The 13,117-nt window shown below is 41.8% G+C and overlaps 1 protein-coding gene across 1 annotated transcript; it reads left to right on the top strand.

Annotated features, from left to right (window-relative positions):
* Positions 1-600: 600 nt before the first annotated feature.
* Positions 601-10,472, top strand: LOC104512032 (protein kinase C-binding protein NELL1-like; the record flags this gene model as incomplete). The annotated part of the gene is made up of 4 exons (XM_010154857.1): positions 601-794; positions 6,300-6,476; positions 8,477-8,701; positions 9,920-10,472. Coding segments are annotated over 4 exons (647 nt in total), but the record flags the coding sequence as incomplete, so codon positions are not given.
* Between the last annotated feature and the right edge of the window lie 2,645 nt (positions 10,473-13,117).

Below are 13,117 nucleotides of genomic sequence, written 5' to 3'. Positions count from 1 at the left end.
TCGTTGCAAAACCATACTTTTCCTGCATAGCTTTGTTCTAAGACTTTTTTCCTGTATAAGGTGCCTCTGGTTTTGTTATTTCCTTTTCGCTTTTCTCTTCTTTCTCACCCTCCCCCCACCTCCCCAGTTCTCTTCTACCTTCCAGCAATGGGAAAAGAATGCAATTGACTGCTTTTAATATGAGAAATGTTGGTCATGGTAGGAACTTCGGAAGATTAATGCACTTCTATTTTGGTGTAAAATTTAGAGGAGAGTCACTCGGGGTGTTAGCTAGTTTCCAGTGACTAGGAAATCTCTATACAACCTTGTTTGAAGAACAAGTTCATCTTTGATATGCAGTTCCACTAGGTATGTCAGTCTCGGCATGTATAGCTAAGCCTGCTGGAGGTAGTTTATGAATTCTTGGCGGAATCGAAACGAACACTGAAGAATAACTTAAAAACCCCAGTGTTTAATGTATAGCAAGTAAATTTGGAAGATATCAGAAAGAAGGCACCCTCTTCCACCAGCAAGGCAGATGAGCAGTAATTACTCTAAACATAAATAACATTTGCGCTGTGAACAAAATGTTGAAAGCATTATAAATCTGCTGTTTTGCAGATATCGATGAGTGTGCCTTAAAGACCCACACCTGTTGGAACGATTCAGCCTGCGTGAACCTGGCAGGAGGGTTTGATTGCCTTTGTCCGTCCGGACCATCTTGCACTGGAGACTGTCCCCATGAAGGCGGCTTCAAGCGGAACGGGCAGGTGTGGACCCTGAGGGAGGACAGATGCTCCGTTTGCTCCTGCAAGGTGAGATCCAGCTGGTCTGGGTTTCAGGAGACCTTTAACTCTCTGGGCTCATGTCAGAAACCCGATATTGCAGTGCCACTGGTGTTGGCAAAAATACCGGCCTAGGCCGAAGGTGCTGAGGCAAAAGGTAAGCTGTGCTGTGGTCACGGAAGCTGTGATGGGGAAATTTCTTCTGAGAAGTCAATGTGGTTCTTATTTTGCACAACCACACACACGGCTGAGTAATGGCTACTCCTGCTGAGCTCTCTACCGTGTCACCCTGTGGGCCAGAGCCTCTTGGACCGTACCTTGGTGAGGGCATTATCTCTGACACAACGTGCAGGTGCTCAACGCACTCCAAATGTTGAAACCTTTTCCATTTCTGTTTCACTCGAATATATGTCTCTCGTGTCAAGTACTGTAGTCAGCCATCTTCCTGTCGGTGGTGTTTCCCTTTCCTTGGAATACATGTGAATTAACTGGGTGAGAAGGAAGGCCTGAGCTTGAGTCAAAGGCTAGAGGCCCTAGAAGCAGACACTTAATTTCCTGAAGTGAAAAGCCACCTTTCTCCTCCTCATCCCAGCTTGGCTGTGTTGGCAGCTCTCCCACTTGAGCCATGCAGCGCTCTCTGCACCTTTGGAGAAGCCAGGAGTACTATGAGTAGATCTACATCAGAGTTAACATTTAGATCAACTTTGTGGTTGTTGTGGTTTGATTTTTTGATGCGGATTTTTTTGGTTTTGTGGTTTTGTTTTGGGTGGGTTGGTTGGTTTTCCCCTGGAAATTATCAGTTCTTTGCTGAGTGTGGTAACCAAGTTCAAAGAACATTTGACTCTGCTTTCTTCATTTTCACTAGTTAAAAGAGGAGTGCTGTCCTTGAAATTAGAAGGATTTTAGAAATGTCCCCATCTGAGAAATGGTTGGTCTCCTGTGGCCACTTTGAGGAGGTGTGTTCATAGCGCTGATAAAGCTGGCCTCAGACACAAGAGACTACCGCCCCTGTGTAAGTAAAATGAAATTTCGGCCACTGTGAAAAGCTGAGCGCAGAGCATGAGAATTGGCCTATCCATCTTCACGTGTCAGTGCTTATGAGCCAGAGAAACATTAGAGGGTCTGGGGGGACGGGACACAAAGGGGGGAAGAGTTGTTGTGAAGCTGCAAGAAGCTGAAAGCCTCATCATTTCTGTATTTCAATAGTATAGCAGAAGGGAAAAGCAAGACTTCAGAGTGAATAGAACCCACAAAGGACACTGCTGTTTTGGGCTCAAAAGGGAATATGTTCTTGTTAGTCGCTGTATTTTTTTACTTCAAATAGCCTCAAACTCCCTCAAACACCTCCCTTCAGAAGCTGAAGTGTGCAGCTCCGTTGAAGATACATCAAGCTTTTATTGTAATCTTGGGGAAGTGGCTGGCTTATGAAGGATTTCCAGTCAACAAAATAAACAGCTTAATACATGTGAGGACATCTGGTCTGTCTGCAGAACTCTAACTATTAATATTCCCGTTTCAGATTGCTTGTAATTTGTTTTATTTGCCATTTGTCTTTGCACTTACTATGTTGAATGTTCTTATTAGTATATGAAAATATACAAAATGATTGCTTAGTACATAGATATTTTAAACTAAGCCTGGCACTGCTTGTTGCTATGACTCTTCCTCACTTTCCAGTGTTTGCCTCTGTGAATTAACATTTGCATTTAATTTCATTTCAGTAGCTGCCTTGTTCCAAGAGCCAAATCCTTGTCTGTAGAATAGGGAAAACAGAGAGAGCTCCTCTTCTGCTATATCCCAGGCAGGACGTAAAGTCTTCACTCGGTGTTTATTGAAATATGTTATTGAAACTTACCTTTTTAAATTGTGATAGCTTCCAATGCTCCAGGCTACTTCTCAGACCTGCTGCCGGGCTCTGTCCTTTCCGTGCAGTCGCACAGAGACCTGGCCCTGCTTGTCCCTTCTGCAGCCTGCTTGGTTTTCAGTGAGGAGAAGGGTAGAATGTAACTCAGTCATTCCTTGTACCTCTTACTTGAACTTTGAAATGATCCTAATCGCTTCCTTGATCTAGGAGACAAATCAGCATTTCAGACTTAAAATAATATGCTTTCTTTTAGATTTTCTTACGTTATGGCTATTTTAGGAAAGGTCAGATGGATATGTTTTTAGTAGTGGCTGAAACACATAGATCCCATCTTGAAAATATTTTACCTTAAGATCTGGTGCAAAGGAAGTTAAGTATCCTTACTGAACTTTGAAGTTTGTAAAGTAAGGTTATTTGTGGCACAGGATATTATGGAATATGAGAAATTACATTACTTCAGTTTTGTAATGAAGCAAAGTGTCATGGTTGAAGCACAGGTTTCATCAGACCCAGTCTCTTCAATCATCCTCGTTCATCTGAATGAACATAAAGTTTACAAAAGCATATATTCTCAAAACTATAATTTAATATAGTACCTTAAGTATATTAGGTGTGTTTTCTACAGGCATCTTCCTGAACTCTTGTGGATTTAATACAAAAGATTAGTAAAAATTTGATGAGGCACAGGGAGCTGTTTCTCTCTCCCATGAAAAAACTAAGCCTGACTGTACAGTATGGCTGTATCTGGGCTTTTGAGTTCATCCTCTAATTAAGACAACGCTCCATTCCCTGTATGAAAAAAGCCTGGAGGATGAGCACAGCACGGAGAACAGGGGGATGTGCCAAGGTGAAGTGTGTTCCTGAGAGTGAGAACAGTTTGGTGGTTTGGTTTTTGCAGGGTCTTATTTCTGTCCAAATTGGCTTTGGGGCTCTGTGGAAACTTGAGTCACCCTGTTCAGTGATTCCCTCGTGTGTCAGTTTTTCCTTTGGTAAGAACAATTTCGTGTTCATACCACTGATGCTTACGGAGCGTGTAGCACTGATTCAGTGAGGGAGGTGGGGAGGGAGAGGTACTAATAATAGTAATAGTACATATATTACTATATGTAATTAGCCACCAAAATAAGTTGCTTTCTATATATTTCTCAATTTTCTATATATTTCTCAGTGCTACTATAGAGCTGAAAAGATGCAAGTGAGATGATGTAGCTTAAGAGGCTTTGTGTCACTGCAGTATAGGGATGTTTTTTGAAAGGCGTGGAACTAATGAGGTTGTAGATAAAACACAGACGCTTAAAGAACAAAGAGAGTAGCAGTGTATTATGATTACCAAAAGGTCTCTGGCAAAATCATCAGGCTTTGTCAGTGTTCTGAAATATGGAGAGTAAAGGCAATGTAAAAGGTTAGCTGCTCCCCAGAGGTAACAGCACGGCAGCTCAGGGAAGCACAGACTACCAGCACTGTCACCCGCTGAAAGGGGAATTGGAAAACTAATCTTGAAAGCTTGAAAACTGAATTGGAACTAAGCACACAGGTTATTGTTAGCCATTATTAATCAGCACGCCGTTATGGAGGGGAGAGAGCCTGCCATCGTCGCGGGCGCGGGGTTGCCTGGATGCCTCGCGCAAGCCCGCGTGCCTGGAGCTGGTCGTCCTGGCAGAGCCTGCTGCTTGATGTCTGCCCTCAGCAAGGGGTGGGAGATGGTTGTGCTTTCCCACCTGCAGGGATGGAGAATTAATCCTAAGTCTTCGTCAGGGAAGACTTTCCCTCCTCTTCTTTCACCACTTGCTGAAAGCGGAGGATGACTTCTTTATTTTAGGTGGAAAGGGTTTATTCCCAGCATTGCGTCTGGACCTGGCTGTACCTGTGGCTGAGGAAACAGGCCGCTGCCAGTCTTCCTTACCTCAGGCTTTACTCAAACCTCAAACTCCCCAGTAAGGAAATAAAGCTTATTTATTCCTTCTCCCACAGCTGCAGTAGCAAACAACCACAGGTACTGAATCCTTAGTTACCTGAATTTGGTCAAAACTGAATAAAGACTGTAGGGCCATCTCGTCCTATGCCCTGTGGCTGGCAAAAGCAGATCGGATCTGTGTTAACATAGCACGTTTACTACATTTCCAGAAGTTTGTGTTCTCTTCAGATTTCCTTGTTAGACATAAGAAATCATTTGAATTCTTCTTACAACAGAAAGAGATGAGAGAAACAATTCAGGACCACGGTGAAACGCATCAGTGACACTGACTGGTATTGTGATTCCCTGATGCTGACTTGCTGCATGTTGCATTGTGGCCAAGGCTGGCTCTGCGTAAAAACCAGAGCCAAACACAGATTCCTACAGGAAAATATAATCAAAACAACCTCCTATGTTACAGGCTGTGTTTATGGCTATTTCATCTGCCTGTGGCAAAGACATCCTGGGCTGCTGTCACTCTTTAGTAATCAATTTTTTTAAAGGATCAGAGGAAATAATTTTCCTTGCTTTGATAGATATCCCTTTATTTGGTGGCAATGAGAAACTTCTTTTTCCTTCTTACATCAGATACAGGTTTGTAGACTCAGAACAAGGTTCTAAGGAAAGTATGGAAAAACTGCAATGAAATGAGTCAGGAATTGTACAGTTGTGATCCAAAGCAGAACACGGCTTCATTCCTCTCACAGTTCTACCTTCAAGTTGGCTGTGGGTGATGCTTTGCTTGAGTAGGGACTAATCCAAGAGCTGGCATTGAATGCAAAAGAAGTTCGTGTCAAAACTTTTCAGTGATCTCATTGTTAACTGCAGTTTCAGTTCTCAGTCTTCACATGATGTTATCAGTATGTTGGCTTACCTAGAGCAAGGGGTATAATTTCAAACACCGTAGTCCGTCCAATTTTCATAACTAGAATTAGAATCAATTTGTTTTTCTCTGATGCAAAGAGAATATATCCTTTTCTCTTCACGTGCAGAAGCAATTCTGTTCATCTCAAACAGTTCTGTTTAATGGTCTTTCACCAAATGGGCCATCCAATACTGTAAGCAAACATTTAGCAAAATGATATTTTGGAGAGCATGTGGAATACAGGCCCTCCTTAATACATGAACAGAATTATAATGGGTGATGAGCAGTCCACTTAGGTTTAAGCTGGCGTACTGCAGGCCCAGAAGCAGCGCTGAATTCAGAGTGAAGAATGCTAAGTGCCTCTGCGAGTCTGCCATACGGTGCTCCTGTGAAGTTAAAGAGACCGCCTTCATAACTTCAATTTATTTATTCAACTTATTTTCTGCACAGTGATAGTCAAAATAGTGCTAACCAAATATTGTCTGTTAGAGTGGCGATTGCTTGAAGAGTCGTTGATGTAACCAATGAGAGATGAAATTGCTTCACTGTATTTCTTCTGAGATATTGATTTCTTTTAAATTCAATTAGGTGTAGACAGGAAAACAGTGTACTTGGATTCAGACAGTATTGGATCCGTGCACGGATAGAAATTCGGACAATACTGGTGTTTGAGGTATTACAGCTGGCAGGATCCAGCCCTTGTTGGCAGTAGCACTGAATGCATTAAGATCTCGGTATTTCCCGATATGCCAAAGACGTGCCCTTTGATATATACGTATGTATACCCAGTGACCTTCTCCGGGTTGCTGTCTGGCAGTCTGTGGTTGACAGCAGGGTTATGTGTCCTTGCAGGACGGGAGGATTTTCTGCCGGAGGACAGCCTGTGACTGCGAGAACCCCAGCGCTGACCTCTTCTGCTGCCCGGAGTGCGACACCCGTGTCACCAGCCAGTGCCTCGACCAAACTGGGCACAAGCTCTACCGCAGCGGGGACAACTGGACCTACAGCTGTCAGCAGTGCCGTTGCCTGGTATGGGTAAAGTGTTTTGGGAGGGAGCGAGGATAATCAGGACTGTGATTGGTAGTGACATGTAGTGACAGGACAAGGGGTAATGGGTTTAAACTGAAAGCAAGTAGATTTAGATTGGACATCTGGAAGAAATTCTTCCCGGAGAGGGTGGGGAGGCACTGGGACAGGTTGCCCAGAGAAGCTGTGGCTGCCCCATCCCTGGAAGTGTCCAAGGCCAGGCTGGATGAGGCTTGGAGCAACCTGGTCTAGTGGAAGGGGTCCCTGCCCATGGCAGGGGGGTTGGAACTGGATAGTCTTTAAGGTCCCTTCCAACCCAATCCATTCTGTGGTTCAATGATTTTTAGCAAAGCATAAAAGGAGGCTCTTGGCACTCTCTTCACCTGCTTTTCAGACTTTGAACGATGATAAAACACAGAGCACCAGAGAACTGAAAGATACACCATCAGTTTTCCTCTTACTGCTGAATTAGGTCTAAAGAACAAAATGAAAAGCTGGACAAAAGCTTGGAAACCTTGACACTATATTCACTTTAGCATTAGTCTCGTTTTGAGAACGTTTAGAAGGTCATCTGATATTCCAATAACTTTAAATTTTTTTTTCGCATGTGATGGATTTGGTTAGAAATTTAGCTTTTAATTGCATCAGTTGCTGTACCTGTCATCAAAATGTACAGTGCAGTTCTTTTTTTTTCATTCAGCAAATGCTAGAAAAATGGAGTGCCAGTGCCATGTGGTGAATTATCAAATATTCACCAACTAAGGGTAAAGAAAACTAAAATTACTAGACAAACATGCAAAATAAAGAGCATTTTTCATTAGACACTGCAAATAATTTCCCTAAAGCTTTAATTTTTGCACAGATATACTAATTAGTGCAGCAATGAACTTCATTAAAATGATCAGGTTTCTATTTATAGCTGTCTGCATAATACTGTCTTTATATATGATATTAATCAAGAGGTGTCTGAGCATCAGGAAACAAATTACATTCAAAGCTAAGTTACTGTTAAGAGATAATTAGCCATAATGTGCAGCAGTAAGTATTGTATTTTGTATTCTCCTATGATTTTTTAATTTCATTTTTGCAAGAAAACAACAAGGAACATTGGCAGACAGCGGCGATGGCAAATATTAGACGTGACGAGTTTTACAAGGCATGCCGTGGTCAGCAGGTCTTTGCCTAATTTTCTGATTGAGTTAACAAACCTACAGAGCTAGAAGACAGTGGTGCACTAAGTGGGTGCTGCGTGTAAAGTTCTGTGCAGTGCGGGGGGTCAACATCTGAAGTGCTTACAGAGTAGCATGATGCAAGCTGCCGGAGACCTTTGCACGTTAAGTTTAGACACGAACACCAATACTCTACAAAAGTGACCTGATGGTTCTTTCTTCTCCATGTTTCTATCTCCTAAGCTGCTTTTTTCACAAAATTTCTATTAAATAGTAAAATAAAATGACTCAGTGTAGCATAACTGGTGTGGCTCTAACAATTCCTTTAGGAGTTGACAGTAAAATCAATTTTGGCCTGGCTGTTGCTGGTTAGATCGATGTTCAGTGCTTCTCAAACATACTAACCTACATCTATCCACAGTGTTAATTTTCTATTTAAACAGTTGCTGCAATCCCGCAGAGATGTTTATGTGACCAGATACAGGCAGAGGGCATGAGTCTGCAAGGCAGTCGCTGCAAAAATTACAGTTTATGGGATATATCGGAACCCGGTATTTAATGCTACCTTTAAAAAAGCACAAGTCAAGTTCTGCTCTAATGATGTTGACAGTGGTGTTATCTAGTCTAGAAGCAACCAAACGACATTCTGCTGCATTTTGGAAGTTTCAGCTCAGTATTCAAAGACACATTTATACGATCAACCACACGGAGAGCTGATCCGTTTAGTTTATTTCAATTTTGGAAAAATAAAACTTTTCCATTCAACAGGATGCAAATTTTTTGGTAGCTAATAAACGGCAATGAATTCAATGAGCTTTTCTTCACTTTTCACAGGAAGGAGAGGTGGATTGTTGGCCCCTTCTGTGCCCGAATCTAAACTGCGAGTACACAGCCATCTCAGAAGGCGAGTGCTGTCCCCACTGTGTCAGTGACCCCTGCCTGGCTGACAGCATCACCTACGACATCAGGAAAACCTGTCTAGATGGCTATGGAATCACAAGACTTAGTGGCGCTGTATGGACAATGGTGGGATCTCCTTGTACAACCTGCAAATGCAAGGTACGATGGGCAGTGCGGAATGGTAATGGAAATGCGTGTTGCTGCATAAAATTAGGGTCACTTTCTGCCCTTGGAATCTCACATTCAGGTCTAGGGGAAGGAGATGAGACCCGAGGGCAGAAGCCTACAGAAAACCTGTGGTTTTTGTGCTCGAAAGGGTGGAAACAGAATGATTCTGTGCTTGTTGAGAATGTGGTGTGACATCCCAGTGTGACTAGTGTGCCCTTCAGGCATTCTCAGTACGAATCTAGGCTAATATTTCAATAATTGCCTAATGTGGGTGTTCATGCAAATGTATTTTACAGAGCTGGCAAGCAGAAACAAAAACACTAATAAAAGTCTCACCAGCAAGTACACAAGTAGAAAGAATACCCAGCTGAAGGCTGAAGGTACTCCCACAACAAAAATGGGAAGGGAATGTTGCAATTTCTCTCCCCTGATCTCATCAAGAGCTATTTGATCCAGTGGCTCTAATGCAGAAGTGCAGCCTGTCACCCCTGTTCCATCCACTGAGCTAGTATCAGAACTACGGAAATGTCGGTTTGGGTTACATAAAATGTTCTTCTGTTCACTGTGGGAAACCAAGCTGTTGCTCCAGGGCTTTAAATTGTCAAAGGTAGCTTTTCTGCCATTCTTCGGAGTTTTTCCTGTTGGTTTGTGTTGGATTAAAAAGAGGAAAAAAAAAAAAAGCTTATTTGGGGTTCTGGTGATGGCTGTAGTTTTAAATACGTAAGAGAGTTTTGTAAATAACTGGATGTTGCAGGAAGATATTTAACAATGGGTGAAATTCCAAAGCTGTAGGGGTCCCCCCCATCATACACACCTGCTATGACTCAGGACTATCTGCTTATTTCAGACAGAAAGCTTCCCTGCATGGATCACATCAGAACTCTCTCAATTAACTTTCTTGCATGGTAGAGAATCCAATCTCTGTTTCCATTGCTGTGCTGTATTTTATTAGGGCCCCTCCCCGAGTCTTTGACGTCCAGGTTTCCAGAACTTGCGTAGTTCAGGCCACTTCAGTGCTATTTGACAAAGTCAGTCTCCTCAAAAAGCCACCACAGTTGGGACCCATGGGGCCACCGTGGGCTGATGGCTTAAGCATTTCTCTGCCGTAGATGTGTCAGAGATGCTTCTGCCTCTGCGTGCCACCAGCCCCTCTGCTCTTGGTGACTTGCTCTGCGGCGGGGACTGACACCTGCTTGTTTGTCTGTGCAGAACGGGAACGTCTGCTGCTCGGTGGATGTAGAGTGTCTCAACAATAACTGACGTGCTCGGACTGGGCGGTGCCGAGGGAGGAAAACTGATGAAGTCAACACCTGAAATGAAGTCGTACGCGTTGGCATTTTATACAACAGACACTTACCAAAGTCTCCGCGTGAGGAAGATGTTTGGGAGTTGCCTTTGGGACCTATCACTATGCTCATCCTTGCTAGCCTTGTCTGGGTGACTACAGTACAGCGCATAGAAGTCAATGGGTGTTAAAAGTTTTCAGTGTTGTAAATTACACACTTCTCCTGTCAAGCATTTGCAAATATGTTTCAGTTATTTCATGGGTAAACTAATGCTGTATTTTTCTTTTCATTTGTGTATTGGCAACACGATAGAATTCAGCTCTTCTTACTTTGAATCTAGATTTTACAAATAAGGCAGCCTGTTGTGATTTTTGTCCCATGATATCACATACTTAGTTCCAAGGTCCCTGTCAGATGTATTTATGAAAATATGTATGTATGTACAGTCAAATTGCATAGTACTTATATTTCACAGCTGTCCAACATTTTAAAACATTCAAAGGTATATTTGATTGGACAGAATGGAAGTAATCAAAATAAGTCTGTCTTAAAAATTTATGAAATGAAATGCCATGGACTTAATGACATGGCATAAAAAGCACTTTCTTCCTCAAACGCGCGGAGCAGCAGCTAGACTCCTGTAATGAGAAACGGAACTAACACCACATTCCACCACCAATTCAGCACACACTGAGGAAAGAATCACCGGTCCTTCCCCGTATTCTGTTTTGCAAGGGAAACTGCAAGTGCTGGGAAAGGGTGTTATCCCTGTGGATTGTGCAGTGATAAAACAGTCAGAGAGCCTTAAGATGATATAACTTAAATTGACTAGCTTAGAATTTGCTTTCAATTATACCATCACTGATAAGTTCAGATTTTTTCCTTTTTTTGTATGTAGAGTAATAATGGTGTCTGCCATTCTGTTTCTGCCACCGTAGCGACAAAGTGCAGAAGCACCTGTACCAGCCACATGTGGGACAGGAGACCTTAACACTCGGTAACTTTCATTACCCGATTAACAGCTCAGAAACAGGTTTTCTTTTTCACCTTTTCTGACGTGCGAAAATATTTAGGTTTAAATTTACCACGCACACAGTGTTGTTGAGTACCTCAGTTTTAGATGGAAATACCCAGTAAAACTCTTAGTCCTATATCAAGGTTAGAGTTTAGGTTCTCTTCAGCTAATGTCTTTTTTTTTTTCATGAGGCTAGAAACTTCTTTGCATTAGAACAAGAATATATTTCTACGGTGACGGCATCTACAGCTTAAATGTCACTTTTTTACCGTGGTGTTGTGTTTTGTTCTGCTCATTTGTGTAGTGTTTTTGCTTTTGGTTTATTTACTTAAACACTCCAAGCATATGGAAAAAAGTGCAGAAATAGGTATAGTGGCTACAGTTTGGAAAGTCTACATTTGTGAGTTTTTCATAGTTTCATGCAGAAAATGTGAAGCTGATTAATAAGAATGAAGTGTGACTATACAGTGAAAAAATTAGTTGTCTTTCAAATGAAGTACCATTTTGTTTCTTACAAGGGGAAAGTGGAAAAACAATATAAAAATTACTTACAGTCGTTCAGACAACTTTATTCCCATTTTTTAAACAGGATTTGTTTTATCTAACAGGTTTGTGTCGTAAAGTTAAATTTATTTTCTTAAAATGCCCCATCATTTTCAGCTACTAATGTATTGACTATATTTGCATTGCCCTAATGATTGTACAATAAGGGAAACGGTTGTGTTTTATATGATAATCAAAGGATGTTTGTAAATCATAATGTCAGCTCATTTTGTATATCACATTGTAAAACCCAATGGTAATTCAGTTGGATGAGATATCCAGTGGGCTGAGATACAAAGGGGAATGATTTAAAACTTGTGGGCATCTAAATAAACTCCAATGTACAGATTGCTTTCCCTTAGTTTTATTAGCAGAGTTGTAAAACACTAATCACTGTCCTTTCCAGACTTGTGCTGTTGCTAAAAGAAGAGTGCCTGGAGGTGTAGCAACAGAGTTGTAAGAAATACTTCGATTGTACTTACTTGGATAAAATCATATATTCCAGTCTGTCATGTGCACTGATTTCTGAAGCTCTGGGAATGGGATTAAAGCAGCACAGGGTTTGAAAATCTTTCTTTTTTCCCCCATTTGCCTTGTAGTAGTGAAGCCCTTTCTCAGAATGCTCTCTGGAAGCACCAGACCTTGTTATATTCACCAGGAGCAAAGAAGTTCACATTTTTCCACCGCACAGACCAATTTTCTTCCGGAACCCAAATGCAGATTAATTCAGTAAAACCCTCTCAGAGCATTTTATACAGCATTATGTGTCATTATCTCTGGAGTGATACAGCTTGAATTGTTTACACAGAGTCCAAATATTGACACAGACCTGTTTGTTTATGTTGCATTTTAAGCAGTTACCCCGACTGGGATGAACTTTTCCTTATGAAGCAATTTGATCGTTAGTCACATCGCGTTTACCTTCGGAGCACTCAGAAGCCACGGCCCCAGCTCAAAGAGCACAGCGAGGAGGAAAATCTAATTCGCTCTGTTCCTCTGAGACCGAGGTAAGAACTTCCAAAAAACTCTTTCTTGATGAAATTCCCTCTTCCCTATAAACCTATGGGCACTACAGTGAAGATGCTGGAAAAATATCGGATTTATTATAATAATTTCTGAAAAAATTCTCCTATTTGTTTGAGAGATGGACCTCTCTGCTCACAAGATAAGAAGAATAGTATTCATGTGAGGAGAGCTACCAGTGTAACTTCTGTGAAAGGAAACCTGCTGCTAGTTAAAGGACTTGGTTGAAATTCACTGTAGGCAGTTGGAATTTTGTAGCTGTTTCTACATATTTATCCTGTGAAGGAATATTTTCTCTGCATGTAACACTTCTGATGACCAAAAAAAAAATATTAAGAAACAGAAAATGGAATTTCCAGCTCTGGTAAAATGTCTTTTCCTCCTCCTTTTGGCAAAAAGCTCAGCCTAAGTGCGAAACTGAAACACTGTACTGGGCCTTCTGAGGGAAGCAACTTCTTAGTTCTGTGTATCTGCAGCCTCACCTACTGAGATAAAGCAAGTGCAAGTGTTCCCCAATAGTGGCTCCTAGAGTTATGGACA

Source organism: Eurypyga helias, unplaced genomic scaffold, assembly GCF_000690775.1.
Source record: "Eurypyga helias isolate BGI_N326 unplaced genomic scaffold, ASM69077v1 scaffold17427, whole genome shotgun sequence".
NCBI classification, from domain to species: Eukaryota; Metazoa; Chordata; class Aves; order Eurypygiformes; family Eurypygidae; genus Eurypyga; species Eurypyga helias.
This window is presented reverse-complemented; position numbering and strand designations above follow the sequence as displayed.